General features: G+C 33.5%; 1 protein-coding gene across 1 annotated transcript in view; it reads left to right on the top strand.

The window, feature by feature from the left end:
- Positions 1-13,434, top strand: part of LOC115881237 (probable phosphorylase b kinase regulatory subunit alpha) — a 67,489-nt gene that overhangs the window by 52,982 nt on the left and 1,073 nt on the right. Inside the window, exon 18 of the mRNA XM_030898654.1 lies at positions 1,303-1,560. Within this exon, the coding sequence (XP_030754514.1) occupies positions 1,303-1,560 (258 nt within the window). The remainder of the gene's footprint in view (positions 1-1,302; positions 1,561-13,434) is intronic.

Here is a 13,434-nt window from a genome sequence, read left to right as displayed (position 1 = left end):
TATTATCGTTTTAGTAAAACGATGATATTACTAGCCCATTTGTATGCAAAAAAAAAAACTATTTAGATCTTTATAAAAGAGTATACCATTAATTAAATATACCACAGTATTTCCGCCCAAATACTAATTAATTACAAACTTAATTGGGTTTGTTAATAAATTATTCTAAATAAATGTGGATTTGAATCAGAAATCAATATAATAATAAGTTATGAAAATGAACGTCTCTGTTATAAATAAGCATTTTTCAAAAAATGAAATATCAGTTTTAAGGTGTTAGTTTTTTTACTACACTGTCTAATACACATACATAATTCAGTTTTTTAGTATTTGGAGCAATTATTATTTATCAACGCAAAAAGTCAATTAATGTAGTTTGAATACTGGAATCATATTAATTGGTCCTCTTTAACAAATATTTAAACAGTTTTTTTTATTTTTTAATGAAATAAACGAACTATATCGACAATATTAGTATCTGTACTCTTTAAAAATTTGGTACATGTTTAAAAATAATCTAAAATGTCAGTATTCCCTGGGTATATTGATAAATGAGTTCTAAATTACAAGAAAATGCATTTTCTACGGAAACTTGAAGAGATAGGTAAAAAATGGCATAATACAATTTGATAGACAATTAAATTGTACATCTGATTCTCATAAAATATACAGGGTGTTCCATTTAAATTAAACCAGTTATTGCCGTTTAAAGCTAATAATTATTTAAAATAAATATTTAGCTACTCTGTCTGTATAAGGTAGTAAAATTTTTATTATTGCAACACAATAACTGATCAATAAATAAACTTCAGTAAATATTTAGTATTAAAAATTTTGATACCCTCGGAGAAATGAAGCCTTAAAATTTATACTGCAATTTCACAAAATTGAAAATATTTCAAAAACGGTAAGATTTAAGTGTAATAAACCTTAATCAAATTTACCTTTATTTTAATCGTAGAAACTAAAAATGTAATAATATACAGGGTGTTCCATTTAAAAAAATACAACTTTGATATTTTTTATTTATTTGGGACACTCTCTAACTTGTAAAAATATTTTTAAATTGTAGCTCTAATAGTCCTTCAACGAACCCAAAACTTACAATTTGTAAAAATCTAATCGTTTAGCTACAATATTCCGTGTCGTATGTGGTGAACAACCCTGTATAAACTTGACTTTATAGTCTGTTTAGTAAAAAAATATATCAGCCATCTATCACATTTTTCTTATCTCATCATTTAAAAACATTTTGCTTCTCTTAAATATCAGTCTGTAATTTATATTACTCTGGGATTTCAGTGTCATGGAATTGACATTGCTGGGAAAGTTCTACCTCAAGGTCTCACTCAAGAAATGACACCGGGGGAATTGAAATTCGCTCTCGCAGTGGAGACGGTGTTGAATACCATACCGCAGCCCGAATACCGACAGCTTATCGTCGAAGCTCTAATGGTTCTCACTTTAGCCGCTGAGTATAATCTGGCGCCCTTTTTGGGCGGTGTTATTCAGATTGAATATCTGGTGCATAGAGCTAATGAATTATTTTTGGAAGACCAGGTGAGTTATTGAAAAATACAATGCTTATATTTTAGTCATATCTGAGTTGATGAAGAAAAACTTGGTATTTTTTATTTTGTGTTGCTGTTAGGCCCCCTAGCGGTCAACTTTCGAACTTGAAAATGATTAAACCCCGAGTTAATTGAGAAAAAATAATTTAAAAAAAATTATTAACCCCGAGTTGTAGCTGACGTCCTTTTATATATTTTTGGTATGTGGTATTTTGTTTAAAATAAACCCTTGTTTGTTTTGTATTAACACATATCGTTTTTTAAATAAAGTAACTCGATTAGATTTTTTCAGTTTCATATTTTTTTTCGGAATATTTTTGAAGTAATCACTTGTCACTCAAAATTTAAATATATTAATTTCCTGCTATGCATTCCATTTGTAACCAACTATTTTTTGTAAAATAAAATAAACTACTTTGAAATTAAAATAACAGACATCACAGTCAAGGATTTTGTCGTTGGACAGACTATACCGGGTGCGTCTCAAAAGTGGCTCACCTTTATAACTTTTTTATTTTTTCAGATAAAAACAAGATTTGGTATGTTAGTACATGACATAAATTAGGATTGATTGACGCATTCAATTCTTTTCGGTCGCTTCCTGTTTCACCGGAAATGACTACAACTTTTGATTTTTAAATGGCACCCTCGGTATTTTTTTACTTTATTCGATAGAAAATAACATTCTGAATAGAATTACATGTCATATGTCAAATTTTGTCATTTTCGTTTAAAACAAAATTGTATTTTAAATTACAATCTAGAATGCCACGGCTGTGTTAAAAACACTAATTTTTAATCAAGGAGCCTTGGAAAAATAGATTTGATCGTCTAATGTTGTTAGTGGTTTCTCCTGGCCGGTTAAAAGATGCCCAAATCCTATTTTTAATCATATCTCAATTTTTTCAAATGGAACGGGGGCCGTGGCTCATTAGCATATTTGGACAAAGTATTTTTTAGGAATACTTTGGTACCACACACTTTGTATTTCGAGTCAGTGAATCGCATGTTGCAAATTCAAATAATATACTAATACCTTATGCGAAAATGTCAAAAGTTGACATATGATAGTCAGTCTAGTCAGAATGAAGGAGCAAAATACCGAGGGTGTCATTTAAAAATTAAAAGTTGTAGTCATTTCCGGTGAAACAGTTACAAAGTGGCCGAAAACAATAATTGAGTATGTCAAACAATCCTAATTTATGTCATACACTAATATACTAAATCTCGTTTTTTATCTGAGTAAATAAAAAAAGTTATAGGGGTGAGCCACTTTTGAAACCTACCTGGTATAAGTATTTTTACACATTTTAACCAAATTTAAATAAAACTATTAAAATAACGGACATCTCCGATATATTTTTGAAATATATCACACATGTCAGAAAAAACTACCAAATGCACCTCTAACATACCGGATACATAACTTGTAAGGCACTTTTTTATTACTAGTACTTCTAATTTCCCTAACTTTAAAAAACATGTTTTTTGGTATTACAAGACATGTTTTTAAAAACTGTATTCTGTAATATTGTCGGCCTCACAGGTGTTTTTTGAAAGTACAGAAGAGAATTTGAATGAATTATAGATGAAAGCAAATTAGAAAAAAAATATTGCAATTCATTATGTAAAAAATACCTTACGTATCACATATTTTAAAATACCGTAAATTGGTAGGTACTAAAACTTTCTGTCTGTAGATCATACCAGATCATACTAAATAAACAATTAACTATGTGATTAAGCTTGACCGGCACAGCTTTGTCAGTTTTACATATTTTCCTTTAAACAAAATATTTTAGAAAAAAAAATAATTATAAACTTGTAAACATTAGTTATTTACATCAATGATACTTATCTCCCTAAGAGCACTTGAAGGAGATAAAGGGTCATTATTAATGCATTCTCGTTCGACATATTCTAATAAGGATGTGATGAGTTTTTTGTAACGGCTGTTAAGCTGGATTGGTTTCTTGTACACTTCCACTACAAGCTCTTCTAAAACGAAAAATTTTCGACTACAAGGTCTGCTAGTGACAAATTTTAAGCCAAAAATGCCACACCACAATTCACATAAACCAAAAGATCGTAATACAAAATAAAATATTTATTTTTATTGTCAAAAATTTTTACAATTTGTAGACAAAAGTAAAGAAAACAAACAAAGGAAACAAACAAACAAAAGAGAATACAAAACATTATACAAATAACAGTCAGTCTTATTGTTTAAAATAAACATTTATAAATGTTTACAATGTCAAAGAATAAAAAAATAAAAATAATATTCAAAAATATTTAGTTAGTTTAGAGTAAATATCAATGACCTCTAGATATATTTTCGATGTCATTGGTAAATATAGTAATAGCAAACATTAGACCAGTGTTTACAAGATCCAAATTCGATTATCAAAATATAAGTCATTTACGGCGTAGAAAGCCTTGTCTAGTAAATAAGATTTCAATGCTTTGCGAAATGAAGAAAATTATGTTATGGATTTGATTTCAAATGGCAGGCGATTGCATTTTTTTCGAGTTGTGTAATATTGAACTTTTAATTAACTCTGAGCGTGGGGTAGGTAGATAAAAATCTTGCTCCGCGTTCCTGAGTGGATAAGTGTGAGATGGCCTTTCTTGAGAAGCTGATACATGCTTACGTATTAGGCAAACGGATTCAAATATAAATAAGGTAGGAAGAGTTAATATTTTTAATTTTTTAAAAAAGTCCTGGCAATGAGCTCTGCTGGTTAGTCCCAGTGAATATCGAACAGCTCTCTTCTGGAGCTGAAAATGCGGTCAAATTGAGTCGCACAACACGTACCCCAGAATGGAAGGGCATACCTGAGGTGCGACTCAAAAAGTGCATAAAAAACAGTTCTACCCACTGACAAGTTAAGCTCCTTAGAAACAGATCTTAATGCAAAATAGGCAGAGCTTAATTTTTTCAACAAAGCGTCGATATGCATGTCCCATTTCAGAGAATTGTCTACAACAAGCCCTACGAATTTTACCGATTTTACGACGTCAATGGTGGTGTTGTTAAGTACAAAAGGCTGCAGCGAGTTTTAATACGACAAAGGTTTAGTTTTAGAAATGTTGAGACTCAGGAAGTTCGAATGGCACCAAGATTTAACACGTTCAGTGGCAGTACTCATATCGAAATTCCACTTCATGTGACACTACCGTTTTATTGTGGGGAATAGATTCGTTATTGCTTTAGGTTAAGTGATTTATTTGAAATTTGATCTGAGAAAAATTATTATGGGGTTTTAAAAAAATAATTTGATGACGCCGATCAGCGTCTTGTCACGCTGTCGAAATCTATTAGCATTTTGTCTTCGCTGAATGGCGTTATAAATAAAAACAAAATAAGAAACACAAAGCAAAAATGTATTCAAAAATAAAAACACTTCTAATTATAATAAAAAAAATCTTATTATTACAGCTATCAAAAGTATTGCATCTATTTGTTATGCCACTCCTCAAAACAGGAAGGGCACAAGGGTGGCTTTGCAACACATCCCTTACATCTGAAACTGGTTTCGCGGCGTGTGTTTTTCATAGTACACAGTTTACACTTTAGAAAAACAGACTTTTTTTCCAGACTTAGGTCCTGGGATACCAGGAACTTTCTCGAGCCAATGACCTACGTTTTCTTTTCGTACAGGAATTTGAAATCTCCTGTGTCTGCTTGTTCTTACTAAGTTCTTTGTCTCGATGTTTTCGGGCAGGTTTATGAGGCACTTGATCAAACTATCCCTGAATTGAAGGAAAGGGTATTTTCTATTACCGCCTTGGAAATACTTTCTGTAAAGATAGAAGGCATTTCAAACTGACACATCCAATAGATGGAAGAAGACTTTTTTGTACCATCTAAGCGTCTTGCGTGGAGAAGAATAAGTGGAAGTCATTAGATCACATCTATCGATCCCGGACATGTGATCATTATATGTAACAACTTCTTCAGGCTTCACATATTCTTTTCCAAACTTGTTTTTTGTGGTCACCAAGCGTGGATGGTTCAGAGTTGTAATCACGAGAACATCTCTTTGGTCCTTCCATTTAGAGACATATACGTTTCCTCTGCGTTGCCAGATATGTTCCCCCTTTTTAAGTTTAGATGCCACAACTTTCTTGGGATTGTTTTTTCCATTGGCTCTTAAGGTTCCGTTTGTGTGAGTTCTCAAATTCAAAAGCTTCTTGGATAAGTCGTAACTGTTATAATAATTGTCCATGAAAATGTAGTGTCCTTTCATAATATAGGGCTCCAGCAGTCTCAGTACGAGAGCGGTAGTTTTACTGGTGCTATTGTCAAGTGCTGCAGCCTGAGCACCACTATACATTTCCATATTGAGTACATAACCATCTGAAGTGGTTACCTTGAAGAACTTGATGCCATATCTACTTTTCTTGTTTTTTATATACACTCGGAATCCTAATCTTCCACGAAAATGTAAGAGGCTTTCATCCAAAGAAAGTTCCTTGCCTGGACCGTAGACGCTCTGGAATCGGGCGATAAACATATCAAGAAGGGGTTGCACCTTGCCTTTGGATCTCGAACCAGGAGGAGAACAGCAGATAACTCTGAGGATTTGTTGGTAGCGCCTTCCCGACATGGTGAAACTGAAGACTGGATGATAATACAACGGATCAGAGTAAGAAAAGTAGCGTTTCATATTTTTTGTAGATATCTGGCCCTGAAGCAAGCATAAGCCAAGAAATTGCTTCAATTCATCAATTGAAATGGGGCGGAAACTTGCGTCTCTACAAAATCTAGTTTTTGGTCTGTTGATGTTGACTAAGCCATTTCCATAGTTATTTGAGCATTGTAAAATATATTCTTGTATTTCAGGAGTGAAAAGTTGTTCAAATACCTGAAGTGGGCTAGAGGTGGCATCAAGGGTTATTTTCAAACAGTTACCTGCTTCATCGGAGTAAAAATCTGGTATATCTGTTGTTGTGTCCTCCCAATCGCTGTCCCCATTGTTTTGAGCCTGCTGAACAGGCACTGTCGGTGATAAACTTGGAGAAAGGTCCTGGTCACTATTAGGGTCATCGTCAGCCTCCGAATTGGCGCTCAAATCTGCTTGATTACTCTCCACATCTGACTCTGAAAAATTTTCACTTGGTACATAGTCCTGATCCGATCCATACTCTCCATCATCCTTATATGGATCTGATTGTTCACATTCAGATCCAGAAGATAACTCGTCAAACAAACGTTTCAATCTGCGTTGCTCAATCTCATAAGGATCGTTTGTACAGCCATCTCCATCCATCTAGAATTCAAATAGGTATTGAGCTATTTATAAAAATAGTAGTCAATTAGGCAATCCACCCATGTGTCAAAGTAGTGGATGGCTTGGCATTGGCAAAAATGGACAAAAACGCATTGTTTACGTGCATTTTATGCTTTTTTTTTATCATTCTGACTACCAAATATTTTTCAGTTTTTGTTGTCACCAGTCTAGTTTTTTTTTATCTCTTTTCAAAAAAAAGTTGAAATCATACGAGGTAAATAGCACAAATAATAATAGACATGAAATGGAATTTAAAATGGTAATATCAAGGTTTCACTAAACGATCTATCGAGCTGTTGTTACATAGCCATTTTTATTTGATGTGACCAGCCCTACTTGCTTTGAATCGTCAATACAAATTTCTTCTATAACCTCAAAAAAAAATTTTTGTAAAATGTGCAAGTATTCAACTGAAGAAACGAATTGAACAACATCGAATCGATTATAAAATCATAATAGATCAAGAATAATATTATGTAGGTACTTACTTTTTCTGTTGCCCCGGCAAAAAAATAAAAAAATCTCTCTCTGTAAACAGACAGTACTCAGACTAGTAACGTTTTTAAATGGCACTAAGACGCCGTACGGCGTAATGCGCGCCAAAAACGAAGCTCACCGAGAACAGGTGGTTAGGGCGAACGGGAAGGGATAATCAGCTGATATATGACACTACGGTATTGTATGCTCCCATGATACGTGACAGTATGGATCCAAATAACATTGGCTGATATGCTTATTAGGACGCCGTACAGCGTTCTATCACAGGATGAGTTTGAATTTTTGACGCCGTACGGCGTCATGTCACGTACCTTGAGGAACAGGAATACGCCGTATGGCGTCGATGGCACTGAACGTGTTAATGGTGATTAAGTCATTTGACATAATCCTATGAAGTGCCGTGACGTCCTTGTTGCTCCAAGTGAAGCTAGTGTCTTCCGCAAAAATACATATTTTACCACTGATGTTTATGTTAGCAATGTCGTTAATAAAAAGAAGAAACAACACATGGTCTACAACGTGGTATCCACCCTCACAAGTTGACTTCTGTTGCTCAGATACGACTTAAACCATTCGAGAGATGTTCCCCTGAACCCATAGTGCTGCAGTTTATTAATTAGGATCTTATGATTTACACAGTCGTACGCCTTAGAAAAATTACAGAAAATTGTTGCTGTAGTATGATGCTTATTTAGGCTGGAGTAAACTTTATTAAGGAGGGAAAACCTAGCGTCATTTGTGGACTTTGCTTAGAAATCCAAATTGATGTTTAGTAAGTATTTTGTACTTAAACAGAAATGATACCAGCCTTCTCTTAAGTAACCTTTTTATGATCTTAGATGGCGTGCGAAGGAGTGTAATTGGGTGTTAGAAGCTTGATCTTTGTCTCCTCCTTTATGCAGAGGAATGATTATTGCCGTCTTAAGACATTTTGGAATGACATGTTTATTAAAGCAGTTGGGTCATTCAGAGTGCTTTCTGGCAGATTCGAAATAAAAACATTTTTAAAGTTAGCCCGTCGGTCCCAGATGAGGATTTATTTTTGATGGTATTAATTGCACTGCGAAGCTCTTCCAAAATACGGGCGAAAAAAAGAAACTGTAAGTTTACATTATCATTAGAGAGATATGAAAGCGGATCATGAGAAGGACATATGGTATTAGTTAAATTTTTCGCTACATTTACAAAGTAATCGTTAAGGTTCTCAGGTGAGGTAAAGATATTGCTAGACGAAGAAGCTTTGTTTCTCAAACCATTCACAATAGACCACGTTTCTTTAGCAACATTACCAGAATTGGCTATTCTCCTATTGTAATAAAGGTCTTTAGCGGCTTTTATAGTCTTATGATAAATTTTTCTCTACAGTTTTACGTAATTGTGGAAGAAGGTCACTCACTGTCTGAGAATTTTTTTAAGTGAGATAATGAACGCATGTTTTTAGAAGATATGCGTAGACTTTTAGTGGTCCAATGTTTATTATGCTTATTTTTGATTACAACAAAACTACAAAACTATATTGCCTACAAAACTATATTGTCAAAACCAATCAAAATATCAGTAGATAAATAAATATGGGAAGTTGACAATTTTTTACAGCAGAGCTGCCACATGAATCGCCAGCGGGAAATTTAAATTCCAGTTAGTCAGATGACGTAACTGAAAGTTCATTTGGTATCGATAGTATACATTTCAATTTTCGTAAATATCGTTAGATATATCTTGATGTGTCAGTTATAGACCAATATTCGTGTTAATTGCCAATTAAAAACTGATTGATATTTGCCGGATAATAATAAATAAAACAAAGTTTATAATGTAATTAGTTTATGTTACGTGCAAAATTTTATGACATTAGGAAATGCTATTTAAAGGTTATTACAGTCCAGGTAAATTTGATCATTTTATTGCCTATATATTTTGATTAATTATGGACAATTCCAGTTACTGTTCAAATCGGAACAAATTATTATTCCAACCCAATGATCACTTTTTGGTGTCGATTACAATAGTGTGTGTGTTTTATTTTATTAAATGAAATTATAACGTGATAATACTGAATTTAGTAGAATATATTATTTAGAGAAAGCTATATTCTTTTTTTTTTCAAAATACGCAAAATGTAAGTAACTCACATAAGTATAGTCTGTCCAACGACAAAATCCTTGACAGTGATAGATCGTGTGATGTCGCTATTTTACAGCTACTCTAGTTTTTAGTACCATATAGGAGATGGTATACAAACTTTGTTGGTAGCTATTGGTGGGCACCGAATATTAACTATAGACTGTGCTCTGGGTCTACAGTTAATTTTCCCCCGATTTTTCGTCCACTTAACTTTAAAAAAAACACAAGACACAACTAATAACATGAACCAAAAGGCAAAAGCAATTCGCAAATATGTATTTGACATAATTTAACACAAATTTTAACTTCTAATTTGGCAAGAGTTTGACAAGCTTCAAAAATCTTAAGTCGAGTTCATACGCATCTGCGTCCGTGCATCGGTCATCATTTTTGAAATAAACCAATAAAACTGGTTAAAAACATCAAGAGACGACGCATGCCGGATTTATACTGGGGCTGGCGAAGGTTAGTTTCAGGTCGAGATTCCCGTATGTAAGAAGAGTACAATGCGTTTATAATGTACTGAATAAAGAGAGAACAGTAAAACGTTGCCAAACGTATGAAATAAACCGAGAAACTGCACATTGCTAAGAGACGTGGAAGGGGGTTAACAGATTCGTCGCGGTACTTAAAATTCAAGGAAAGGGTGCGTTAAAATTCAAGGGAAGGATCATGCGTTCAGCTTCACAATTTAATTAGGTCTCGTGATACTTTATTTGTTTATTTATTAACGAGTCGTTGTAATTTGTTCTATAGGTTGTACATTTTTAAGAGCAAGTAAGAAACACTTGCACTTTTGGTAAAAATAAGTGGAATTGAGCTGGTGTTCGACAGTGGTCGCGTTATTAGAACTCTGAATTCAAAAATTTACAGAAAAAAAGTTACACGATTGCTGAAAGTTGCTATGCACTAAAAGTAAATGGATTTTTTTTTGAAATTTATGAATGAAAAAAGAACAAGCCTATCGATTTTTTCTTATTTAAATATCTTCATCCGAACTTCAAAATAAAAAAAAAATGTTTCAATATCTAAAGTTGTTCTTAAGTTATCGCGTGTTATGTGTTAAAAAGTTGATTTCTTAAATTATCGCAATTACTGACATTTTCTCGTTAAAAAAATGGATATCCTAACGATATCCATAATTCCATTGCAGATGCTCAGAAACATATCTAATGATTTTATGTAGTTATTTTTTCGAAAAAAAATCTTAAAAATAAGCGGTTTGCGATCGTGATTTTACTTTATTTGATAGGGAAAGACGTACCGGAGAAATGTGGCAACGCCGGAACAGATTGTCGCATTTCTCTCACTCCAAGATAATAAGATTCCTAAGCGATTTACTTCCACACATGTAAATACCGACCCAAAAATAAGAGTTGCCAGCATGGTACATAAACCCATCCATAGTTAACTTAAAAAATATTAGAAACATTTTTTAGTGAAATAAATGTATTGGTATGGAGGTCATCTGCATTTTTTCTGCCATCGTCTGTCGAAATCTTACCTGAGTGAAAAAACAGAGTATAATGTGATTGTTACTGTATTTTTTTTCTTTAATTTTTTATGTATTTTGGTTGGATTTGTTTTGTAAAATATATTTGAAAGTAATTTTAAGTGGCGGCTCGTCAGGGTAGGCCTATGAGGCCGCGCCTCACCTTTAAAATGGAGGAACGATTTATTTTTTGTATCTAGCTTTTTATTTAATCTCAGTAGATAACAATAATTCTACAACACCGATGCCGGCGATCCCAATTACCGTTCTAGAACGGTACATATTTATGTGTTAGAACAAACCTAGCGATTTCTCTTGACCGATTTTTTTTTCTTCAAGATCTATCTTAATTATCCCCAAGATACGCGGTTGACCCAATCAGTACTTAAAATTCTATTAAAAGGTGTACATCATGCGTTCAGCTTCACAATTTACTTAGGTCTCGCGATACCTAACCTAATATATACCTAACCTAAGGCTAACTACAGCAGATTTTTTTTTGTTAATTTAATGGCGTTTTGGTTATGTATATACTTTTTTTTTGTTTTCTTTTTAATGTCATCAAAGAGTTAAACGGAAGAGCAGAGCTCGGTTAGGTTCTGAATTTCGCTCCTTCTCATTTAGAAGTGATTGACTCTTTTGTTTGGATTTTTTTGGTTATAGTGTTTATTTTTTTTATCAGCGTGTTATTTTTTATTTTGTAATATTTCTATTTTTATTTGGGAATAAAGACATTTATTATTATTATACAACCGATATCCCATCTGTTATTGGCCCAAACTTTACGATATATTTTTAGGGTTCCGTACCTAAAGGGTAAAAACGGGAACCCTATTACCACAGATTAAGTATACTATATGTATACAGATAAAAATCTTATCCCTAATTCGTGGTACGAAAATTGTTTTTATGACGATGTGCAAAACTCGCGTAAAATAACAATAAACAGCGTAATAGAGAGATATCGCTAAACCGAATAGCGTGTATGGACGTTAATAAGGCCAGGTTTTGGCCAGGTGTTATTTCCTTTACGTGAGGTGGTATTAACTTATCGGATCGGAAAGAATTCTGTTCGCGTCGCGTCCGCTATTTAAACTTAACCCAACTTTGAATTTAAAACTTTGAAATTGTTTTGTTTACTAGGTATTTGAAAACTAAAGGGCAAAAGTGCTTATTTCCAGTGCTTTATTGTTCAACGTCTGCCAGTGGGTTTAGAGCAACAAGCAACGAATTCTCTTAGAAGGGCTAAGTCGTTATCTGCTGTAAACCTAAGCCTCTTTATAGGTTCTTTAATATTGGAAGAGGAGGAATCCATATTTTGGGCCGTATTTATTTAATTAAAACTAATCCCAGCTACTTAAATATGAAATTACCTAATAAAACTAAAGTAATAATTCAAAACAATTCGGGTCTGGTACCTTTTAGGTACATCAAAACTTTAAAATTTTCTATACAGAATTGAGAAGAGGAACACTTCTAATGACATTTTCTAACAAAAAAGGTGCGGATCGTCCATAAATAATACCAAAAACAAACCCCCCAAAAAGAATGTTGTAACCAATGCAATCAAAACTCAGTTACGGCGGACGTTTTTACCATTGTGATCCTCTTCTCAACCTTTAACACATATCAAAATATAATATCTATTCTTATCAACTCAATATCGCTATCCCTATTTTTCAAAATTAATTATAAAGCATAAATAAAACAAAATCCGGATTTTCAACATTTCATTGTTACCGCCAGCGATATATGGCGATATGCGCAGACGCGAACAAAAGACAAATAAGCTAATTCTATGTCTTCTTTGTCACTCTTATTAAACTTAATAGAGAAAGCTATATTTTAACCTCAAATTTGGTCAAAAAATAAATAATTTTATTGAAGTGATCTCAAACGTTTAGCCGACGATCCGTACTTAAAACGTTAAAACATTAATTGTATAACATATTAATATCAAATTTACACCAATAACTTCAAGATTGGCGATATACCTAAAAGGTACCATCACCGACAATTCAAACACAACCTAAAATAAAAGATCTCGCCGGCCGGCCATGGTTGACAAATACCCGCACATGCCCATTTAAGCAATTTTTAAACGTTATTTAGAAATAGTGCTTGGTGTAATTGATCCGCAAATTACGTCAGGCGGTAACGTTATTAGCGGGCGTTGCGTTAAAAATTGACTCGCGCATATCGTAACCATGATAAGGTACGCGTAAATACTGCATGACGCTATTCGGTTTTGCGATATCTCTCTAATAACTGTGCCGATCAGGCGCTGTGCACAATTTTACAGACCATAAGTGGGCGTGCTATGTGCGCAAACTAGTAACCTAACTAGTGCCCGATTCCGAAAATTGGAACCACGAAAAGCAACAAAGAAAAAACAAAGATTATAATCTGTATAATCTGTGCTATTACTAAGACTTCGCTGTCCGTCCGTCCG

This window comes from Sitophilus oryzae, unplaced genomic scaffold (assembly GCF_002938485.1).
Source record: "Sitophilus oryzae breed Bouriz unplaced genomic scaffold, Soryzae_2.0 scaffold_170_pilon_pilon, whole genome shotgun sequence".
Classification (NCBI taxonomy): domain Eukaryota; kingdom Metazoa; phylum Arthropoda; class Insecta; order Coleoptera; family Curculionidae; genus Sitophilus; species Sitophilus oryzae.
This window is presented reverse-complemented; position numbering and strand designations above follow the sequence as displayed.